The sequence below is a fragment of the Mastacembelus armatus genome, chromosome 6 (genome assembly GCF_900324485.2).
Source record: "Mastacembelus armatus chromosome 6, fMasArm1.2, whole genome shotgun sequence".
Lineage (NCBI taxonomy): Eukaryota > Metazoa > Chordata > Actinopteri > Synbranchiformes > Mastacembelidae > Mastacembelus > Mastacembelus armatus.
The window spans coordinates 12,545,115-12,566,736 of NC_046638.1; the positions used below are offsets into that span (position 1 = coordinate 12,545,115).

A 21,622-nucleotide genomic window follows, 5' to 3' on the forward strand; every position below is an offset into this window, starting at 1 on the left:
ATCTGCTGGAACCTATCCTAACTCTCTTTTCGGGTGACCTGTCCAGGACCACATAGAGACACGCAAAGACAGACAACCACACACACTTACACTCACTCCTAGGGGCAATTTTAGTCACTTGACATACATGTTTTTAGACTGTGGGAGGAAACTGGAGTACCCAGTAAACCCATGCAAGCACAGGGAGAACATGCAAACTCCACACAGAAAGGCCAGGTTGCGAACCCAGGACCTTCTTGCTGTGAGGTAACAGTGCGAACCACTCATCCACCATGCTGCCCTCAGATTTACATTGATCTTTGAATTCTCAATGACTGCTTTCTGTTCTTTTGTGAATGTCTGTTGGGCAGCACTTGCCATTTGTAGGTCAGCGTGACAGAGGCTGTTGTTGTCAAGTGTGGTGGTCAGAAAGGGCAATTCCCATGTCATGAAGGGTGAAGCGTGTATGTATGTGGAATGCTCTGTTGGATAGTTGGCACTAGTGTAGGTCAGCATTAGCCACAATGTAGCTGCTGTTCTTCAAATATCAGAAGAGTGACAAGGAGAACTAAAGGGTTCATGGCCATATTTAGACATTTGATTCAGGCAGAACTCAGAATAAATAAAACATTTATCGTTTATCTTTCATTCACCATGTTGAAGATACGATTTCAAATGGTGATTAGTGGTATAACACAAGTTAATAAAGAAGAAATACATCAAAGAGGCCATGATAAACCACGGTGATCCGTTGCACACCTAAAACATATAAGCCTAAACGCATGCATCTAAGCCATTTGTAGTCCGGTAGTGGTTAAATGTGTTTGACTGACTGCATCAGTTCATAATAGTTTTAAAGAGAACAATGATGCATAAAAAAATGACTATTTTTCCAACACCTTTTTTTCACTACTGGAGTCAGGACAAGGTTTCAGTGAATGCCATTTCAAATCCAGTTCATTTAGGATTTGCTATAGAGCCAAAGTGATGTGTGTTAGGGCTGCTCAATTTGGAAAAAATCATAATCACAATTATTTTCATTATTGAAATCATGATTATTTTACACGATTACTCATTGACTTTGGAAATATGTTGCATTTATTGAACAAAACAATGAATTTTCCTTAAAACTAACAATAGAAAAAACATGAATTCTCACAAAATGTGTTTTTTCTCGATTACCTAGTTTTTGTGATTGTTGAGACCCGAAATCGAAATCAAAATTCAATTAATGACACAGCCCTACTGTGTGTGTGTGTATGTGTGCAGTCTGTGTGATATTGTCATGTGGACTCCATGTTTGACTTTGAGTCCAAGCAGACTGTCCACACTGATTTGATTGTGGATGGCCCCCTTTAAATTCTAATGGGGTTTGGTGGTTGGCTAGTGACAAGTCTTATTTTGACTATCTGTCTATGAGCAAAACAGTCTTTGTATGTTAGTGGAAATTAGTCTTAATGTGTGCAAATCATTAACCGTGTCTAGGTGGTGGATCTATACAGTGTGACGTCCCCTATAGCATTACGCACCACGAGAATGAAGCCAATTCAGTCGCCATTTTTGGCCGTTATAGACGTTGCATGTTGCTTTTGTGGAGCTAGAAGTACCCTATTTGGACAATAAGGCAGTTTTCCTAGAAAACATTTTCCTGGCAACCACTGAGCCAATCAGCAGCAAGCTTCTTGAGTATACACACCCCCTGGAGAGAGCGGCAAATCCATTCCTACCGGGGGCAGGTAGCGTAAACCCACAATTTATATGGGTTTAGCAATCTTGAAAGCAACCTGTCAATCAAACGTGTGAATCATTCCTACGTAGGGGTGGAACAAGGCGACCTGGATTAAAGGAGGCACCTGATTGGTCAGTTATTTACCTTGATATTTTGTGTTATGCATATACATAATTCACGCTGAAACATCACAGTAACAGAACATTGGCCAACTCTGTTCTTCACCTTTTATTGTCAGTGCAATTGGTTAGTGAAAGTAGAGATACAAAGATGTTTTTAAATGAATCTATATTAGTGTGGCTTCAGACTCTAGTTAAATCAAGACAAACACAAAGATAAAGCCATATCAACAGGCAAACCCCTGGTCCTGTTGCAAAACTCTTCGATGAACTTTCAGAGTAGGGTCATGACCTGCTTTGTGTGTGCATGTGTGTGTTTGATATTTACACTATCTGTTTGCTCTCTTGCCTGGTGTAATTAAGTCATGAACTCCTGTCTTATGATATCGCACTGCCATAACTTCTTCACATTAAACTAGATCTCGCCTAACATCATCATCATTCATTTGTGTCTGTTCATATTAGACTTCACTATCTGAACTATATTCTGTTCAGGTTAAGAGTGGTCTAAAAGGGCACATGATATTTTTATGGAAGTGTGGGATGGCATAATTCAGCGCCGATTTTTGACAAGCACATAAAATTGAAGATTTTAACTTATAATAATATAAAAATATTATTTAAAGTTTATTTATTATTTAAATTTTTAAAAACTGAGCATCCATGGACATATACTCTATGTAAACTTGTTCTAGCATTTCAGTTAAATTATACTGTTTTATGCTGTATAGGTTACTTAAAGTTAAATGCCATTTTGTCCAGAAAAGATTTTATGAATTTAAACTGCTAAAACCTTTCAAGGAACATTTTGGAGACTATGGGATGAGTATAGTTTGTTTCCTAGCTTTTCTGACGTAGGGATTAGTTGGTTTACACAGTTTGTTATCCAGAGAAAATTATATATTTGTTATCTGCACCTCTGCTGAAGTAGCTTCCAGGTAGTTACTGTAACAGTGGTCTGAAGAGTAATGACAGTGATTTGAGCAGGAGGCAACATTACCTAATTTTGTTGACAGTATCTCACAGGCAAGGGGAAAGGGGGGGTGAGGGGCTCTTTTGCATAAGAAGAGATGAGTTCCTTGGGCCAATGGCCAGACTGGGTATCAGGATTTAACAGGAAGTGACGTGTCAGGTTACACGCTCCTCCCGCTTTTCCTGAGGCAGAAAGAGAGAGAGAGAGATCAACAGAGAAAGAACGGTCGAGCTGGATAGCAGTAAATGGGCCAAGCAGCAGTCTCATTCTTGCCGTGTGAGATCACAGTGCAGCAGAATGTGCCAGGATCTGCTTGACTACTGAAAACAAGACTGAACAAGACAGAAGGAGAGCCACAGAAGGAAAAGCAGGGGGGACAGAAGGACATGTGAATGAAGGAGGGTGGAGGAGGAGACTTAAAGGAGTTTTGGAATTTTTTGGGATCTACACTTTGTACGGGATCTAGTTGGCAGAGCTACACAGGGGCTGAGCTATAGCCCTGCCCTGGACTTACCACAGCCGCCTCACTGCAGCAGGGACAAAATGAACTATTTGGTGAGTGTGTATGTAAGACAGAGCAGAGTCAGTGTGTGCATGAAAAATCACCGCTCTAATGCCACTCTGTCTTTTTAAAAATACTATCTCTACTTTGCTGTTTGCCCAATTCCTTCACAAACTATGGTTCAGTTTGAGTGTGTGTGTGTGTGTGTGTGTGTGCGTGTGTCTGTATCTGTGTGTGTGTAAATGGTTTGGTTATACTCCAGCTGTGCATGGACTGAGTTGGGAGTGGAAAGAAGGAGTGAGGGAGAGTATGAAGAAAAGGAAAATGAATGTGAAGGGGGAGTAGATGGAAACTGGAGTCAACATTTTCTATGTGGATTCCTACCTTTTGTTGGCTCTCAGCAGGGAGTGTATGAATGTTTGGGGTAAAGAGTTTAAAGTCAGCACACACAGGTCAAAGTGGCTTCACTGCTTTTTCCTTTAAACTTTCTTTGTGAAAAGCATTTGTGCACAGAATCAGAACATAGAGCAGAAGGCCACCGTCCCGGCCATATTTAGTTGAATGGTTTTTCTGTCCTTTTTTGCTTGTTACTCTACTGTGATCAAGCATGCATAACTTTAGAGGGAGATATATGAAGGTTTATGGCTCTAGTAAGTAAATAAGTAAGAAAAGAAATACAGTTCGGGCAAAGGCCTGTCTTTCTGCTGACTCAGTGGAAAGTGGAAAGAAATTAAGGTTTTATGGCCAGAGGATGAAGGGTGGTGATCAGTGGGCTGAAAGAGAAAAATGCATCAGTAAAACAAAAGCAGAAAGAGAGGCCAGACAATATGTTATGTACAAGTACAAAAAGAAACTGGCAGGCACAGTCCTTCCCTGCTGTTGTTTGAAAGGCTTCTTGTGTCCGTGTGTCATATCTGCATGCATGTGTGTTTGTATTTGCAGTAACTACATAATCAGGAATGTAAGATCATTGTGTATGATGAGTAATTATCTCACCAGTAATTAGTGTGTAATTAATAGAAAATAAAATTCTACTGTTGTGGAGGCAGCCATGTCAAAGATTTCCCATTGACTCTGCACAGTTGTCATGTTGTGTTATCTTATTCCAAGTATTAAATAAATAAATTACTTAAATGTTGAACCAAATCAGACATTTTTAATGTTAATTTTAGCATCAAACAGTCTAGCAAACAATTCAAAAATATATTTTTTTAACTACACCCATTATGTTAATGGACTATGACTGTATCTGTGAACATACATATGTTGACTATCAACATTGAATGTCCTTGTCAGTGTAGACTGGAGTTAGTAGGAACTAAAATTTCTAATTTTGGCCTCTACTTTCCAGCTGGTTTTCTTTATTACATTAAATTACTTCAGCTTACAGTACAGTCAGCTTTCCAAGGCTGCACATTCACAATCTTACACTATCAGCGACACGTATTTGACCTGAAAAATTAACAGGGCCAGTAATGGTTTTAAATAGATGAAGAGGATTCCCTCCATACCGCAGATTAGTGTGTCTGTCAGAGACAAAATCACATCCAAAGAATCAGGTTTTCCTGAGAGGAATTATCAGATACCAAATCTCAGTGTTTTAAGATTTATTGTGAGATAAATGAAGTACACTCCAAAAAGTCACTTGATTTATGAGGACTATTGCCCCACAATGCAACACAATTGGAACTCCCCCCCTCCTGGCCCTGGTTTAGAAGTGTAAAGATGATGGTCCTCCTCATTGTGTCAGTACACATTTCTTTGGCCATGTGTTTCTCCTGACTCACTGACTGAGTCATGGCTTACAGCAGGAATTTCCCTTTGCCGTTGTATGACACACACACACACACACACAGACATATATACACACACGAAGCAGCTCAACATCCCCAATTCCCCCTGGGTTTTCTGGCACCAGTGATTTACCCACCAGCCATCTATCAAACCACACACATACACATCCAACAGTTGTTTTCATTGACCCTTCAGTTAAAGCACACAGGTGGCACCCATAATGTCAGTAAGTCAGTGGAGCGGAGTCGCCCCATTACAACTTAGTCAGTAAATAGTTCTGCACCAGAATTGCACAAAATTACATTCACGAAAACTATGTATACTGGCCTGTATAGTACTAACAGACAGGATACAGAGTCACCTTTGACCCAGATATGAAATGGGTGTTTTCCAGTATGCTGTTTTCTAAATTAAAGTTCCACTCCACTCAACTTACATTTTTATTTCACTGTGCTGCTCTCTGTTAACTGGTGAGAATGATGTCTGTGCAGTTTGACACAAAACGAAAGGTTTCTCTGAGCTCAGATTAGAATTTCAAGATGTGTGAACATGATGACATCATGTATGAACAAGATTTGTCCATCCATCCATTATCTAACACATATTCCTGCTATCCAGGGTCTCAGGCCGGAGCCAATCCCAGCTGACATTGGGCCAGAGGTGGGGAACACCCAGCACAGAATGCCAGTCTATCACAGGGCTGACACATAAAGACAGACACTTCACACATTCACACATACAGGGAATTTAAAATAACCCATTAACCTAATGTTAATGTTTTAAAAGTTAATTCTAGTCTAATAAGCAATTTAAGGACATGTGACAATATAGTTATAACTTGTAGCAGACCTGCAGAGAATGGGCATCATGGTAAGAGACACTGAACACTGAACTGTTAAAAATTAGATGAAGTATACTTACATATTTATTATTTATTATTTAATTGAATAACATTTTAGACATTTTTGCCTCCATTACATAGTTAAAGAGGGGTGACTTGAAGCAGGGATGTTGTGATAACATGGTCAGTAACTTAAAATATGTAGGCCTCCAAGATATTTGTTATTTTCAGTAACTCTTCCATGTTCGGGTTACAGTGTGAAAACTAGATTGTATTGTCATATCAAGTTTCCTGAATCTGTGTAATCTATTGGATCAGTGATCACAGTCACTTAGAACATAAATGCAGCAGTGTCTCTGATACATCTGGCACAGTGCTGAAAGACAAGATCTTGTCCTGTTCTGGTGTCATGCCACACTGGTCATGGTCTGGCCATTACAAAGAATGTTCTCATGTGAATCAACATTCTTCAGTCATTGTCTACCAGAGCATGAATAGAGTGTATCAAATTAAATTTCTGCACTCATTCATTAACAGGTCACATTATTTTCCCAAAAAAGTAAAATTAGCATGGATGATAAAAATTCACATTTTCAATCGACTGTTAGCATGGAGGTTGAGTAGTTGATACTGTCAGGTCACAGCAAGACTGCTTCTATGCTTGAATGTATATCGCTGTCTTGCCCATCTGAGTGTCTTTTTAATGTCCAAAGACAAAACACTGAGTCATTATTAAATCTTACTTAAAATGTATTTTTTTTTGGTGACACTAATATGTATCTCTCCACCACAGCTTGGCTTTTCTGTAAATCAAGGGTGGAAGTTTGTCTCAAATAGACTGTAACTTTGAATGATAAGAACACAAATTATCTTAGTGTGACAGATGAAACTATTTGTGTGAAGTCAAACTTTGGAGTGTGCTGTGTATTGGTCCCTTATTTTTTAGAGTGGAGTAGCAAAAGCTATAGTAAAAAAAAAGCAGTTTTATACTGCAGGTGAACACCACTACAATACAATTGTAACTGTCACAATAAGCCACTGTCCTAGAGGACCTAAGGCTTTTCTTGCTGATGTCTCAGAAGTAGGGTTAGGGTTTTGCTATTGTATTCAATATATATATTCCTGTATTTTGTTTTATCTTAGTTTCACAGTACAGTACAGTACAGTTGGCAGACAAACAGGCTACGAATCACTGGATGTCTCCCTGTTGCTCAGTGCTGGATCATAGAGTCACCACTGCAGTCTCAGCTGCAGCTTTCTCAACAGATTTATGTGGGTGATCAAGGTGTCACAGTTCACCATTGTGCACAGGCATAACCCACTGGCTGTGAAACCACTTTAAACTAACACCTTTAGTTCGTTGTTTTCATATTATTTCTGCTGATATGTAGCATTTTAAAATATTGATGTGTTAAAGCTTTTCATGCTACTTCATGCCACAGCGGCTTTGAGCTTGTTATGAATGTTGTGTTTCAGTGTAAAAATGAAGGCTTCAGCTTTTCGTACCAAGTATGTTTTGAACAAAGAAATAAAGACTGTAATCTCTCACACACAGTGATCGGAGGGTGTGCCAGCAGGTTTTAGCTCAAGTCTTTGCTACCTGTGTAAGTACAGGTTAGTAAAGCCCTTAACCACAGGCATGGGCTGCTCTGTGGATATACATTCAGATCTTCTGTTGTGTATTGCACATAATTTCTGAATACTCCTTGATACTCCAAATTTCTGACCCTGTCCCTTCCTAGTTTGCTAAAAGGCTAACAGCTAAGAAAACAACATGCTCGACATGTTTAAAAAATTCAAGACCGACTCCTTTTATATGACATTAAAAGCTGAATATATCCATCCATCCATACCAGTTTATTCCTGTTTAGGGTCACAGAGATCTTCCGGAGCCTATCCCAGCTCTCTTTGGGTGAAAGGCAGGGGTACACCCTGGACAGGTCACCAGTCCATCACAGGGTGCTTAATATATCACAAACTAAAATTACACTTGCTGTTTTTGCCAACTAGGTTGGTTTTAGAAGTCTGAATTGCCACAAACCTCTGATATAGATCAGACGGTTACACCAGATGATGGCAAGCTGGAGAAAACTATTGACCAATCAGAGCTTTCTGAAGGAAATAAAGACCCAAGTGTTTCACCTTTCTATATTTCTAACTAGATACTGAGCTACAACCTTGAAACAGCACAAGAAATATGGCCACAAAAATGTCAAATGCTTAAATGAGATGCAGTTGTGCAGTTTGTTGCAAGTTGACTTACAGAATAAAAAGTTCTTATTTACATAGCTTGTTGAATTAGTACTTCTACATATAAATAAAGAAGTCTATTGATGCTCAGTGTATTTCTGTCAAATTTCAGCAGTTGCAGAGACTTCTGCTTGTGTAGAGTGTTTTGATTCTTTAACTCTCTATTTCTCACTGTTGTGTACAAGGTGGAGCCACTTTGAACCAGCCAACTGATTGTGTGTGTGTGTGTGTGTGTGTGTGTGTGTGTCTGGCTGGTATTCAAAGTTCCTATCAGGGTTGCCTGTCAACAGCTTGAGCAATACTCAGGCCACACCTACACAGGTTTGTGCTGTGCTTCAGGCTACACAATCTCTGCTGTTGTTCCTGCTGTGAGTCATAGCTTGAGGGCAGGAATTCTTCAGCTGGGATCATCCCTCGCTAAAGCAGCAGCTTTAACTAGCATTTAGCAAGACTGGGGCTGTTTGGACAAAACAGATTTTGTTGTATTTTTTTTACTACCAAATGGTGCAAACAGTGATCCATAACAACATGCATATTTACATTACTGACATATAAGGGTTCACCTTTATAATGTATAGTGCTATTCAGAATATATGAAGAATCTGGCGCTACTTAGGCACATATCTTGTAGAATCTTTTCCTTTATACTTTTAGTTTTGAGGAACTCTTTCACTTTTTATAGCATTGGACCGTATGTTGGAACCTTTTCAAACACTAGTTTTATAAATATCTCTCATAAGCCCTGTCAGACCTGCACTTACACCCTGAAATTATCTACGCTTCACATGGGTGACCTGTATGTGAAAACACCAAATGTCAGTTTATTGACCTGATCTTTAAGCAGACATTACCCTACCTAGTACGAAGTCCAAGTGAGCACATGTGAAGAAACAGCAGCATATTGTCCGGAGTATTCGCATCAAGCTGGTGGGCACCTCTACTTACGGTGCCACCAATGGCATAAGCCCAACTGAGTATTTTGAGTATGTGAGAACATATCTGACACTGGGGTATCTCCCATTGTGAGCTAGCTACATTTATGAAAGGGCAACTCTGGAAAAGACCTAGAACCAATTCTGTGGGCATAACCCAGAGGTTATATGTGAAAACGGCTTTAGAGTGTAGTTGTTCAACAGGGGAACCTCTCTATCCAAGTGAAGTAAGTAAAGTAAGAATTTCTAATACAACTTATAAAGAAACCTGAACTGAACAAAGGCACTGAGAGACTAAGGAACACTTATCAAAGGAAGCTACCACTTACCCCCACAGATCTGATAAATATTTAGAGGTACTTAGCGTTGTGTTTTTATAAATTTGCAGGAGTTATGAAAGAAAATGATCAAAGCAGTATTGCACAAGCCAAAACATGTACACATTTAGTGCCGAGTATGGGACAAGTTTTGAAATCATTGGAGACAAAGGATATGTTTAAACTTCCATCCATGGCATGTCCTTAAAATTTTTAGAGATCTTAAAATTAAGGCATTTCAATTACTCTTTTCACAACAAAAATTAAACATTCTCAGCACCCGAGGTTTGCCTTCGAACTATATTTTGAGCATCGAATGTTTCAACTCTCCACTAAAACAAAATATAATCCCTAGTTTCACAGATTGCTCCACCCACAATAAGAGCAATAAGTAGTATTAGCTTAGAAATGACAGATAATACACATACAAAGCAATGTACGCTGGGCCTGTAAACATGTTCGAGATACTGGTGACCTGCAGCAATCCCAGTCTTCTAGATGCTGCACTGGGCGGAGGGTTCTTTCTGTCGTACACATATATCTCAACTGTTTCTCAAGAGCAGTCTTACATGCCAAGACAGGAAAGGAGGCAGGGGGAAGGGAAGTACAGAATGAAGAAGAAAGAGCAATAGGAAAGAAGTGCAGGGTGAAAGAAATAGAGAGGGAGGAGGGGGATGGAAGAAGCAATAAAGGAGGGGAAGAGAACTCGGATTGCACTGTTTTAGTTGTTGATTTATTTTTCTGAGTGTTGTGACACTCCTGGAATGTGAAGTAATAAGAGAGTTTGGTGTTTTCATGTGAAGGATGTGGAATGCTGTTGGAGGTATACGTGTGTGTGTATGTGTGTGTGTGTGTGTGTGTAAGATAGCGAGAGAGAGAAAGGTGAAGGGTGAGAGACAGGCCACGGCTCGCCTAAGCAATAGTAGAAACAAACACTTTACCTGTGCAACAATACACAAAGGACAACCTACATATCGTGAAATGCTATAAAACACTAATAATTCTGTGGGTTTGCAATAAAGGTCCAGAGCAGTTATCAGGCGGATGTGGCTGTTTTACCATTTTCTTTACTAACACACACACACTTCATCTGCATCACCAACTCTGTTAAACTCCTCATCCTTTATGTTGCTGTTGAACAACTCTGCCAACTCCGGAGGCTAGATGAAGCAGCATATCTTCCTCTGTTGGGTTGTCGTCAACTTCATTATCTGCATCATCAGTTCCAATTAGAGCAGACTGCCTGAATACTGGCAGGATGGTGTTGGTTATGAAGTCCATGCTGTGTTGATCCATCCCACACCATCCTGAAAAGTTGCCTGACACATCCTCCTGGTTGCTGTGAAGCTGTGCTCTCCATCCACCATCCACATCTCCTACAGGCGATGCAAGACCGCTTTAAAACTCCAGTTGACTGCGAAGTCAAGTGGCTGGGGTAACTTAGTCGTGCCTCCTGGGATGATGGCAGGTATGGAGTTGTAGGCTTCGATTTTTTGTTTGATTTGTGGACTAATACGTGCTCCCATGCTGTACATCACAAGCAGGGCTTTGTTGGTTTTAAAGAAGCCATGATGACGTTTACAATAGTACTTTGCTACCCAGATGCTCCTCATTTCTTTGTCCATCCACCCTTTGTCACTTGTGGTCATGAACATGGAGGATGGGAATTCAGCTTTTGGCATTGTCTGATTTTTAGAAATGACTGTCGGTAGCAGTTTTGTGCCACCTCCACAGAAAGTTAGAACCACTGTCGAATGTGATTTATCATGACCAATTGTTACAATGCTCACAATATTCTTCTGGCCCTTTTCTGCAATACGGTCAGGATTTTTTCATAGCATTGAGTTGCTTGTGTTTTAAGTTTTTTACTCATTCCAAACTTTCTTTCTGCTGCTCAATTACTATTTTTCGCTGCATATTTTATAAGCTACAGTTAGAAGTCTGCTGTGTGTGTGTGTATGTATATATATATATATATATATACAGTGGGTACAGAAAGTATTCAGACCCCTTTAAATTTTTCACTCTTTGTGTCATTGCAGCCATTTGCCAAAATCAAAAAAGTTCATTTTATTTCTCATTAATGTACACTCAGCACCCCATCTTGACAGAAAAAAACAGAAATGTAGAAATTTTTGCAAATTTATTAAAAAAGAAAAACTGAAATATCACATGGTCATAAGTATTCAGACCCTGTGCTCAGTATTGAGTAGAAGCACCCTTTTGAGCTAGTACAGCCATGAGTCTTCTTGGGAATGATGCAACAAGTTTTTCACACCTGGATTTGGGGATCCTCTGCCATTCTTCCTTGCAGATCCTCTACGGTTCTGTCAGGTTGGATGGTGAACGTTGGTGGACAGCCATTTTCAGGTCTCTCCAGAGATGCTCAATTGGGTTTAGGTCAGGGCTCTGGCTGGGCCAGTCAAGAACGGTCACAGAGTTGTTCCGAAGCCACACCTTTGTTATTTTAGCTGTGTGCTTAGGGTCATTGTCCTGTTGAAAGGTGAACCTTCAGCCCAGTCTGAGGTCCTGAGCACTCTGGAAGAGGTTTTCTTCCAGGATATCTCTGTACTTGGCCGCATTCATCTTTCCTTCAATTGCAACCAGTCGTCCTGTCCCTGCAGCTGAAAAACACCCCCACAACATGATGCTCCCACCACCATGTTTCACTGTAGGGATTGTATTGGGCAGGTGATGAGCAGTGCCTGGTTTTCTCCACACATACCGCTTAGAATTAACGCCAAAAAGTTCAATCTTGGTCTCATCAGACCAGAGAATCTTATTTCTCATAGTCTGGGAGTCCTTCATGTGTTTTTTGGCAAACTCTATGCAGGCTTTCATGTGTCTTGCACTGAGGAGAGGCTTCCGTCGGGCCACTCTGCCATAAAGCCCCGACTGGTGGAGGGTTGCAGTGATAGTTGACTTTGTGGAGCTTTCTCCCATCCCCCTACTGCATCTCTGGAGCTCAGCCACAGTGATCTTTGGGTTCTTCTTTACCTCTCTCACCAAGGCTCTTCGCCCACGATTGCTCAGTTTGGCTGGACAGCCAGGTCTAGGAAGAGTTCTGGTCGTCCCAAACTTTTTCCATTTGAGGATTATGTAGACCACTGTGCTATTAGGAACCTTAAGTGCTGCAGAAATTCTTTTGTAACCTTGGCCAGATCTGTGCCTTGCCACAATTCTGTCTCTGAGCTCCTTAGGCAGTTCCTTCGACCTCACGATTCTCATTTGCTCTGACATGCACTGTGAGCTGTAAGGTCTTATATAGACAGGTGTGTGCCTTTCCTAATCAAGTCCAATCAGTTTAATTAAACACAGCTGGACTCCAATGAAGGAGCAGAACCATCTCAAGGAGGATCAGAAGAAATGGACAGCATGTGAGTTAAATATGAGTGTCACTGCAAAGGGTCTGAATACTTATGACCATGTGATATTTCAGTTTTTCTTTTTTAATAAATTTGCAAAAATTTCTACATTTCTGTTTTTTTCTGTCAAGATGGGGTGCTGAGTGTACATTAATGAGAAATAAAATGAACTTTTTTGATTTTGGCAAATGGCTGCAATGACACAAAGAGTGAAAAATTTAAAGGGGTCTGAATACTTTCCGTACCCACTGTATATATTTGCATTTTCACTGTGTGATTAATAAGTTAACTGTCACAGCTGCTTTTCTTGACTGTACATGGCAGTGTTTAAATATAATTACAGTCTGGTGAAGTAGACTTAAATGAATCATTTGTAACAAGTCAAGTATGTATCATTCTGGTGAAGGGTTTTACGGGCACAAAGATAACACAGTGACTGGATTTCAGTGACGATGATAATAATTTGAGCCAGAATGATGCTTCTTACCACACTAACACAATTTTTTTGGGTTGTATTTTGATGCAAAACACATTAATGTGCCAGTGTACTTAAAACAGCTTGATGGACTAGCATTTGCGTGTGTTGACTGCATCTGAAAATAGTGCTGACAAATAATAGTTTAATATCAACGACATGTAGTCTTTCTTATTCCTGTAGTATCGTCTAGCTCTGTGTCACTTTTTTAGAATGTGTTTAAATAATTTTCAGGTCAGTGCTCATTCAATAGACCGCCTATAGTGTCCTCCTTAAGTCCATAAATAAGCTGAAGTAATAATGCGTCACTGTACAGCTCTCATCTCTCCCAGTTACCGACAGTTTCTCTCCAGTTAGCTATGATTTTCCACAATTAACCCAGAATTATCCAAAGGTGTACAACTCACTTCATCCTGACTCACACTTCTTTAACTCAGCAAGTCCTGCTTTGCTCTTCCCAACTCCAGCTAACACACACACACACAAACACACACACACACACACAAACTCAAACATACAAAAACACATGTGACAGGCAAGTATTTGTCCCCAGGGGTTAAATGGAAGGCACGAGACAAAGGGTATTAAACTACACAGACATACACAGATGAGATACCTGTCTATAGTGAGACAGACAGTCAGTGGAAACCTCTTTCTCCTTTTCTTTTTCCTTCTCTTTCAGCAGTTGGACTTGCTAAATTTTCTGCAAAATGACAAACAAAATGTGAGACCTTGTTTATCTTAGTCTTGATGATTTAATCCATTAATGTATTGTCTGTCTTCACCACATTATATATGCTGCAACTGCTATACATTCAATTAAATATCTGTCTAAAGATGTTATCAAACTTCACTGGCAGTGTTTTTATGGTGTGAACCATAAAAACCAGTTTTGTGAAATACAAAATTTTCAGTCATCAATAATCATGCAATAATCCTCTGCTCCATTATCTCCCTGGTGATTGAAAAACGTGAAAGAGTTTTGGCATTCCTTGGTGGCAGCTGGTTATCCCAGTAATGGTCGTGGTAGTAACATCACATTGTGAGAGCCTATTGCTACTAGGATTTATCCAGAGAGGTCTGGGTAATGTGATTAGTTCCCGTGTGTTTCACCACACTCCCAGACTGCCTTTGTAAATTGCACATACACGTTTCTACTTGATGGCTTTCTCATGCTGATTAGCAGGCAAGGATGTTTGAGGGCTTCCAGCCATGTCTATACACCGCTGACTGGACCTTTTAAAGGTTGAAACTGATTTTAGCACTCAAAGTGCTTAACTAATATTTACTGTAAGAATACAGTGCCTTTAAATGTTTACGGAGGCATACCAACATTTATCTAGTACACTGAAATCCTTGATAGTGGGTACTTTTTTCATATTTTTTATTGACTTGTTCTGTATTGGTCTAGAGCAAAGATGTCTCTGTACCTGTGAGCTAGAATGTTTTTAAGTTTACTAAACGTGCTCATATCAAAGCCAAGTGGTCCTTACTTTTTGTTTCAGACCAGTCACAGCCAAACTTTCTGTCAAGCAATCGAAGTTTCAAACACTTAATTTTGTGGCAGGGTTTGACTTGAGTTTTGTGGTAAATGTTCATATTTTTACAACAAATTTTCCCTAACACTCTTAGCTAGAAATAAAGAGAAGCCTATTGTCACAAAAGAAACAGCCTCAAAACTGTAACTTGTCAGCATATTTGAGTTGACACTGGCCATAAAACTGTTTCATTGGAATAAATGTTGATCTGCACCATCTGTTTAAAAAATACCATGTGGAACCTTGCAAATGCAAATGGGAATGTCACAGTTTCAGAATACTGTTCAACCCCCCCACCATTTCTCTGCTTTACAAAACCTTGCTACAAAAGTCACCTCTGTTGCAACAACATTTTCAGGTCTAGTGCACTGCTGGTTTAATGTTGACACATATGATGCTGTAGAGAAACTCCTTGGAAGAAGCAGAAATTCCTTGGTTGAGGATTGTTGTTTAAACATGAATGCCAATAATACTTGCATTTCACGATCACTCCTGAAACATTCTTTTTCACTACCTGTCTTCTAGAGATATGAGCCTGCTTTCATACAGACAGCCAGTATTCACCGATACAAATGTGTTTGATTTGACAAAAGCAACTCGAATTCTTGGAAAAAGAAAGAGCACAAGAACTTACTCAGGATGGTTCTGAGTCCTGAGGGTCAAGTCACTGACTCATCACCCAATTCGGAGAGTGTGTGAATCATCCTTATTGCACTTCCTGTTTGTCTGGATACTAAAATGAAGAGGGGATTTCAGTGTGCATGTCATTTGTGTCATTGTTTTTGTTCAGTGCCAGCATGTTGGGGACATTTTGTTCCATCCTTGCACCTTCAAAGAGCTGTTTGAGGGTTCAGGTCAGAATCAGGTTTAGGTTGGGGTTAGGACATTTAAGTGTGATGATTAAGGTTAGGGTGAGTGTACATTATGCCAGTGAGTGTCATCCCAAAGGTAGCTGTACAAATGTGTGTGATTTAACCCCTGTGCACTGTTCAAAAACATTACCCTTTCATTATGTTCGGGATGAAAACATCCACTAAAATAAACTGCCGTGAAACTATATCAGATAAATATTTTTTTCAACTTTTTTTGCATATATTTGTTAATCAACATCAGTTCTGATCGAAACTACTAAATGTTACAAAAAAATCCAGGATTTTAAATCGTCAAATGCCAATTTCTTAAGTGATGTCACAGATTTGGGGGAAAAAACAGACAAAATGACTGGCAAACTTCTGCTAGAGATCCCACGCTCAAGGTACAAACAGTAATCATTTGTTTGCAGTAGCAGGTCCCAAACTCTGGAACAGTTTACCCATTGAACTACGTACCATCGCTGACCTCCCCTTGTTTAAAGCTAAGCTTAAAACTCACTTTTTCAGGCTGGCTTTTGATTTGTAGCATCATCCTGCCATTTTCTTGTTTATGATGTATTTTACATTATTTTTTATTGTATATCCTTTATTTTTTAGCTGTTTTTAATGTTGTGAAGCGCTTTGGTCAACCTGGGTTGTAAGGTGCTATATAAATAAAGTTTTGATTGATTGATAGCCCACTTCTCATCAGGTTGCCCTGATTCCCCAGCACTTGATGTGGACCTTGTTGACCCAGGCGACGTCCGAGCCAGTATTACTCTTCTGTTTCTAACACTCATAGGTAGGCCAGTAGTATTAAGACTAGAACAGCCAGCATTCTAGCACCCCCTACAAGTGCCGCAACTGTCTCCCAGACTGTCAGATATAATTTCATTGTTTGAACCCATAAAGCGGTTCTTGAAGTGGAAAAATTTGTTCTCGTTCATATTTTGTCTGTGTGTGTGTGTGTTGTGTGTGTGTGTGTGTGTGTGTGTGTGTGTGTGTGTTTGTGTGCATGCGACATGATTAACATGAAGAATAACAAAATATATATGAAATGCACAAACAGCTGTGCATATTTGTTTTGTTTTGCTAGCTTACAAATCTGGCATGTAAAATGGCGAGTCGTCTCCCTCTTCTTCTTCTCTCTCTTTCTCCCTCCTGATCAGGATATACAGTGTAATATTAGAAAAATGCACAGGCACGCAAAAACATCCCACAAAACAATTTCTAATATGGCAGAATTCTGGACCTGGGACCAGCTGTGGTCTAAATGAGAGCAGTCTACAGGACGGCTGTGGCAGTCTGAGGAATAAGTGCTCAGAACTCGTGTATATTTTATTTTAATATGTTCAAGACTTCAGAAATTATAAAACACACATATTTAGGAAAAGTCACAGTGTCAGACCTGTAGATTTTGTTCAAACAAAGTTGTTTACATAATAAAACCCCAAACCGACTGTCAGACCTTCTCAGCGGTTCTAGTTTTCCTAAAGGCCCACACTGGTGACACCCCTGGTCAGGATTCGAACCCCCAACGCCCGATCTCCTGTATCGAAGTCAAATTCAGTATTAGAAAAGTATATATTATACATACTTTTTTAAACACAGAACTACTAGCTTTATTCATGGTTTTATGTTTTTTTTTTGTCAAGATTCCATTCCAGACTTTATCCGTAGTTAAACAATAAGAGCAGTTCACTGACCTTTGTCCTCTCATTGGCAGCATGGCAAATCACAAATCAAACAGCATGTTATATATGAAAATGAATCATGAAGTGGTTAAATGTTGTAGCTGTCATACTAATTATAAGCACAGCTATGGCTAAGACGTTTTTGTTTTTCTCACATGTAAGAGCATACTCTCTCTATAACTCACCACAAAAACAATTATTATAGTTGTGGTGCTGCAACTCCATATGAGATATTCATCCTAAATAGAGAGAGTATAGTAAGTTCACACTAGAAAGGAACAAAATATATCTTTCAACAGTGAGTATGCATACTAGATGTGCTTCATTTTTGCCTATAGTGGTGAGGCAACTCCAGGAATCTACTTTAACTATGGCCACAGTTGTTCTCTAACCACTCTCCAACTGTAAAAAAACATTTCAAAATGAAAATATATAGCATACAATATTGGATGCATAGTGTATTCTTTCTGCAATATAGTGTAATACTGAAGGGAACAACAAATATGTGACAAATTAGACATCTCCATACTTTAGTGTGACAGTGCTAATATTTGTGTTTGTGCATTTAGTCCAAAGGAATTGCTGTGAGTCCTCAACTAATGTATCTAATAGTAGTAGGGTAGAGAAGGCAGGGACAGACAGCAACATCAGATAAATAAGCAACCAAGTTTACGATAAGTAAGTACTGATAAGTACCCATGTTGTGGGGCCCTGAAGATTTATGACAGCAAGGCCTGGTAAACCCCGTTTCAATTTAATTTCAAATGCAAATTATTTTATTTGTATAGCACCAAATCACAATATAATCATCTCAAGGCACTTTACAAAAAACAACAGCAAACAGGGTTTATATGTACAGGGTTACCTGCACTCTGAGAGCAAAAGCGCTCTATTGGGATGATATGGTACTATGAAGTCTTTAAGGTATGAAAGAGCTTGATCATGAAGGGATTTGTATGTGAGGAGAAGGATTTTAAATTCTATTCTGGATTTTGCAAGAAGCCAATGAATAGAAGCTAATATAGGAGAAATATGATCTCTCTTGCCAGTTCCTGTCAAAACTCGAGCTGCAACATTCTGGATTAACTGGAGGCTTTTTATGGAGCTACTTGGACATCCTGATAATAATGAGTTAGAGAGTAATCTAACCTTGAGGTAACAAATGCATGGACTAGTTTTTCAGCATAATTTTGAGATAGGATGTTCCTAATTTTGGCAATATTGTGCAAGTGGATGAAGGCAAACAAAGGCTTTGTTTTATGTGTGAACATATCTTGGTCAAAAATAACTCCAAGGTTTTTTACAGGCCAAAGCTATGCCATTGAAAGTAGCTGTATTATCAGATAAGCTGTTTCTGAGGTTTTAAGGCCCAAATACAATAACATCTCTTTTCTCTGAACTTAGTAGCAGAAGGTTGCTGGTCATCTAGGCCTTTATGTCCTTTAGACATGCTTGTGTCTGTTTTATCTGTTTTCATAGATGGATATAACTGAGTGTCATCTGCATAGCAATGGTAATTAATAGAGTGCTACCTAATATTATTTCCTAAGAGAAGCATGTACAAGGTGACACAAGGTGTACCTAGCACAGAACCTTGAGGAACTCCATAACTAACTTTTGTGTGCGTGGAAGGTTCATCATGAACATAGACAAATTGGAATCTGTCTGATAAATAAGATTGAAACCACTTTGATGCTGTTTCTGTAATCCTAATCACATGTTTTTGTCTCTGTAATAAGAGGCTGTGGTCGATAGTGTCAAATGCAGCACTAAGGTCTAGCAGGACAACTGCTGAGACAAGTCCATTGTGTGAGGCTAAGAGAAGCTCATTGGTGACTTTTAAATAATGCTGTTTCTGTACTATGATAAGCTCTAAATCCTGATTGAAAATCTTTGAATAGTTCATTCCTGTATGGTGGTCAGATAGCTGCTTGGCAACAGCTTTTTCAAGGATTTTAGAAATAGTGGGTAGGTCTATAATGACCTCCTGGATCAAGGCTTTTTGAATAATGATTACAGCAATCTTAAAAGGCTGTTCCACGTAGCGTGTGACTAGAGATAAATTGACCAGGTCTACTACAGATGGGTTGATTAATGGCAGGATGTCTTTGAGCAGTCAAGGCGGGAAACATATTGATGTTTTAGATAAACTGTTAAGAAGCAGCCCTGCAAAGGACCCAAAAGAGAGCTGGGATAGGCTCCAGCAGATCCCCATGAGCCTGGTTAGGAATAAAGGCGTACAGATAATAGATGGATGGATGGATGTTAAGAAGCATCTGTTTTGGACCATATGACAGGGTAATCTAAATAGGTAGGTTCAATAGGAAGGCTCAACCAGTTCTCAGCACAATCCATTGTGTATCTTTGGTAACTGGCCTTCTTAGTTACCCAACCTAAATCCTATAGAATTTCTCTGGGACAAATTGGATTGTACGGTCCAAAGCATCCAGCCAACAAATGCATAACACTTCTGGAAATTTCTGCAGACTGCCTAGGAACGGATCCCAGCAATAAACCTTGAAAAACTCACAGCAAGAGTATAAAGTTTGTAAAGCTGTAATCAATGCAAAAGGATCAAAATTTAGGAATCAAAGATCTGACTGTAGCATTAAAAGTAAGGTTGTTTTGTCTTATTATCCTAAGAAACAAATATTTCAAATAGTATAATACATCCATAAATTTCGCTGACACCAAAGCTAAATTGTAAAACTTGCAAATTTTGAGGCGTGTTCAAACTTGGAGGATAGTGTACACTGTCTATACACAATAGATAGGAACATAAAATGTAGTATATTTATTTATCTCTATTTCTACTCTTTTTTTCTGCTACAGAATGTGTTGGCCAAGGCATTATATGACAATGTGGCAGAGTCTCCAGATGAGCTGTCCTTCCGCAAGGGTGACATCATGACAGTGCTGGAGCGTGACACACAGGGACTGGATGGCTGGTGGCTTTGCTCCCTCCACGGTCGCCAAGGTATTGTCCCCGGGAACCGTCTCAAAATCCTGGTTGGTATGTACGACAGCAAGCAGCAGCATCAGGCCACACCTTCAATGCCGGATTCGTGCTCCACCTCCCAGGTGCAGCGACATCTCCCTCCTCAAAGCACCTACACCAAACCAACACCTGCTCCGTCTTCAGCTGCCATTACCACTTCTTCCCCTGGTTTTGCCAACAAGGCCTTTCCCTCAGCTCAGTACACATCCATGCACCCAGCCTACTCTACCCCGAGCCTCCCACAGCCCAACCCTGATTCTGTCTACATGATGCCCCCCTCCCACGGCCCCAAATCTAGTCCCCAATCTCTGTATCAGGTCCCTTCTGGCACGAGTGGAGCCCCTCCACAGGCCCAGCCTGCAACCCCCAGCAAGGCCCCAACTGTAGCACAGAGACAGTTCCAACTACCAGGGCAAGACATCTACCAGGTTCCCCCTTCTGTAGGCCCAGGGCCAGGCCAAGGAGTGCCCCCAACAATCGTATCAGGGACTGGGCAGGATGTGTATCAAGTGCCTCCCTCCCTGGATAAAAGGAACTGGGAGAACAGCAACAAACCACTGGGCAAGGTAAGGAAGTAGTGAGGAGGAAGGATGCAAGGAAGTAAATAACTGACTGGGTAAAGTATTTTTAGATTAATTTATGCCCTTACTGTACATAAACTAAAAGAAAGAAAACATTAAACATGCAACTGATAGAAAGAAAGAAAATGTGGAAAGAACAGGAATGAAGGAAATAACATATGTATTACTGATCAGTTAGAAAATGTGTGATGCTTAAGTAATAGATGGGAATGGTTTTATCATTCCCGAGCTAAGCTATGGATGTCGTTGTGTCATGTACACAACATACAAACTTCTGCTGTTGTCACTGTCGCTATACATCACCAGTCGCACACTTCTTCAGTGAACTGTTGTCAGGTAATATGAGACCTTTTGCTTGAGGGACTGAAAGCAGCTTGATGGTTTACAAAAATAAGATTTTCTGTTTTACCACAGGCTAAATACTTGTTTTGCTGTTGATGTCCAATTAATCAATGAGTGGGTGAGACAACTGTCCCAAATTAGTCTTTATTTGACCCTTTGTAGTAAATGTTCTCATTAGATTCAACATTTGTTAGCTGAGCCAGCTGTACACATAAGCTCTGATCTTGTGGTTAGGTGAGAAACTACTTCCTGGCATTAGCAGGTGAAAACCTTTATGTGTGCAGATGCATGTGTGTAGTCTCTGGAAGCACCCCATAAGGCTTGCTGTGTTGCAGTAAACCA

General features: G+C 39.9%; 1 protein-coding gene across 4 annotated transcripts in view; it reads left to right on the forward strand.

The window, feature by feature from the left end:
- bcar1 (BCAR1 scaffold protein, Cas family member) overlaps positions 1–21,622 on the forward strand; it is a 68,036-nt gene that overhangs the window by 30,992 nt on the left and 15,422 nt on the right. For 2 of the 4 annotated variants that reach the window (XM_026311537.2, XM_026311538.2), the window contains exon 2: positions 20,192–20,923. In XM_026311537.2, the coding sequence (XP_026167322.1) occupies positions 20,192–20,923 (732 nt within the window). Of the gene's footprint in view, positions 1–2,971; positions 3,356–5,714; positions 5,757–20,191; positions 20,924–21,622 lie in introns of those variants that run through there. The other 2 variants (XM_026311535.2, XM_026311536.2) reach the window with 2 other exon arrangements.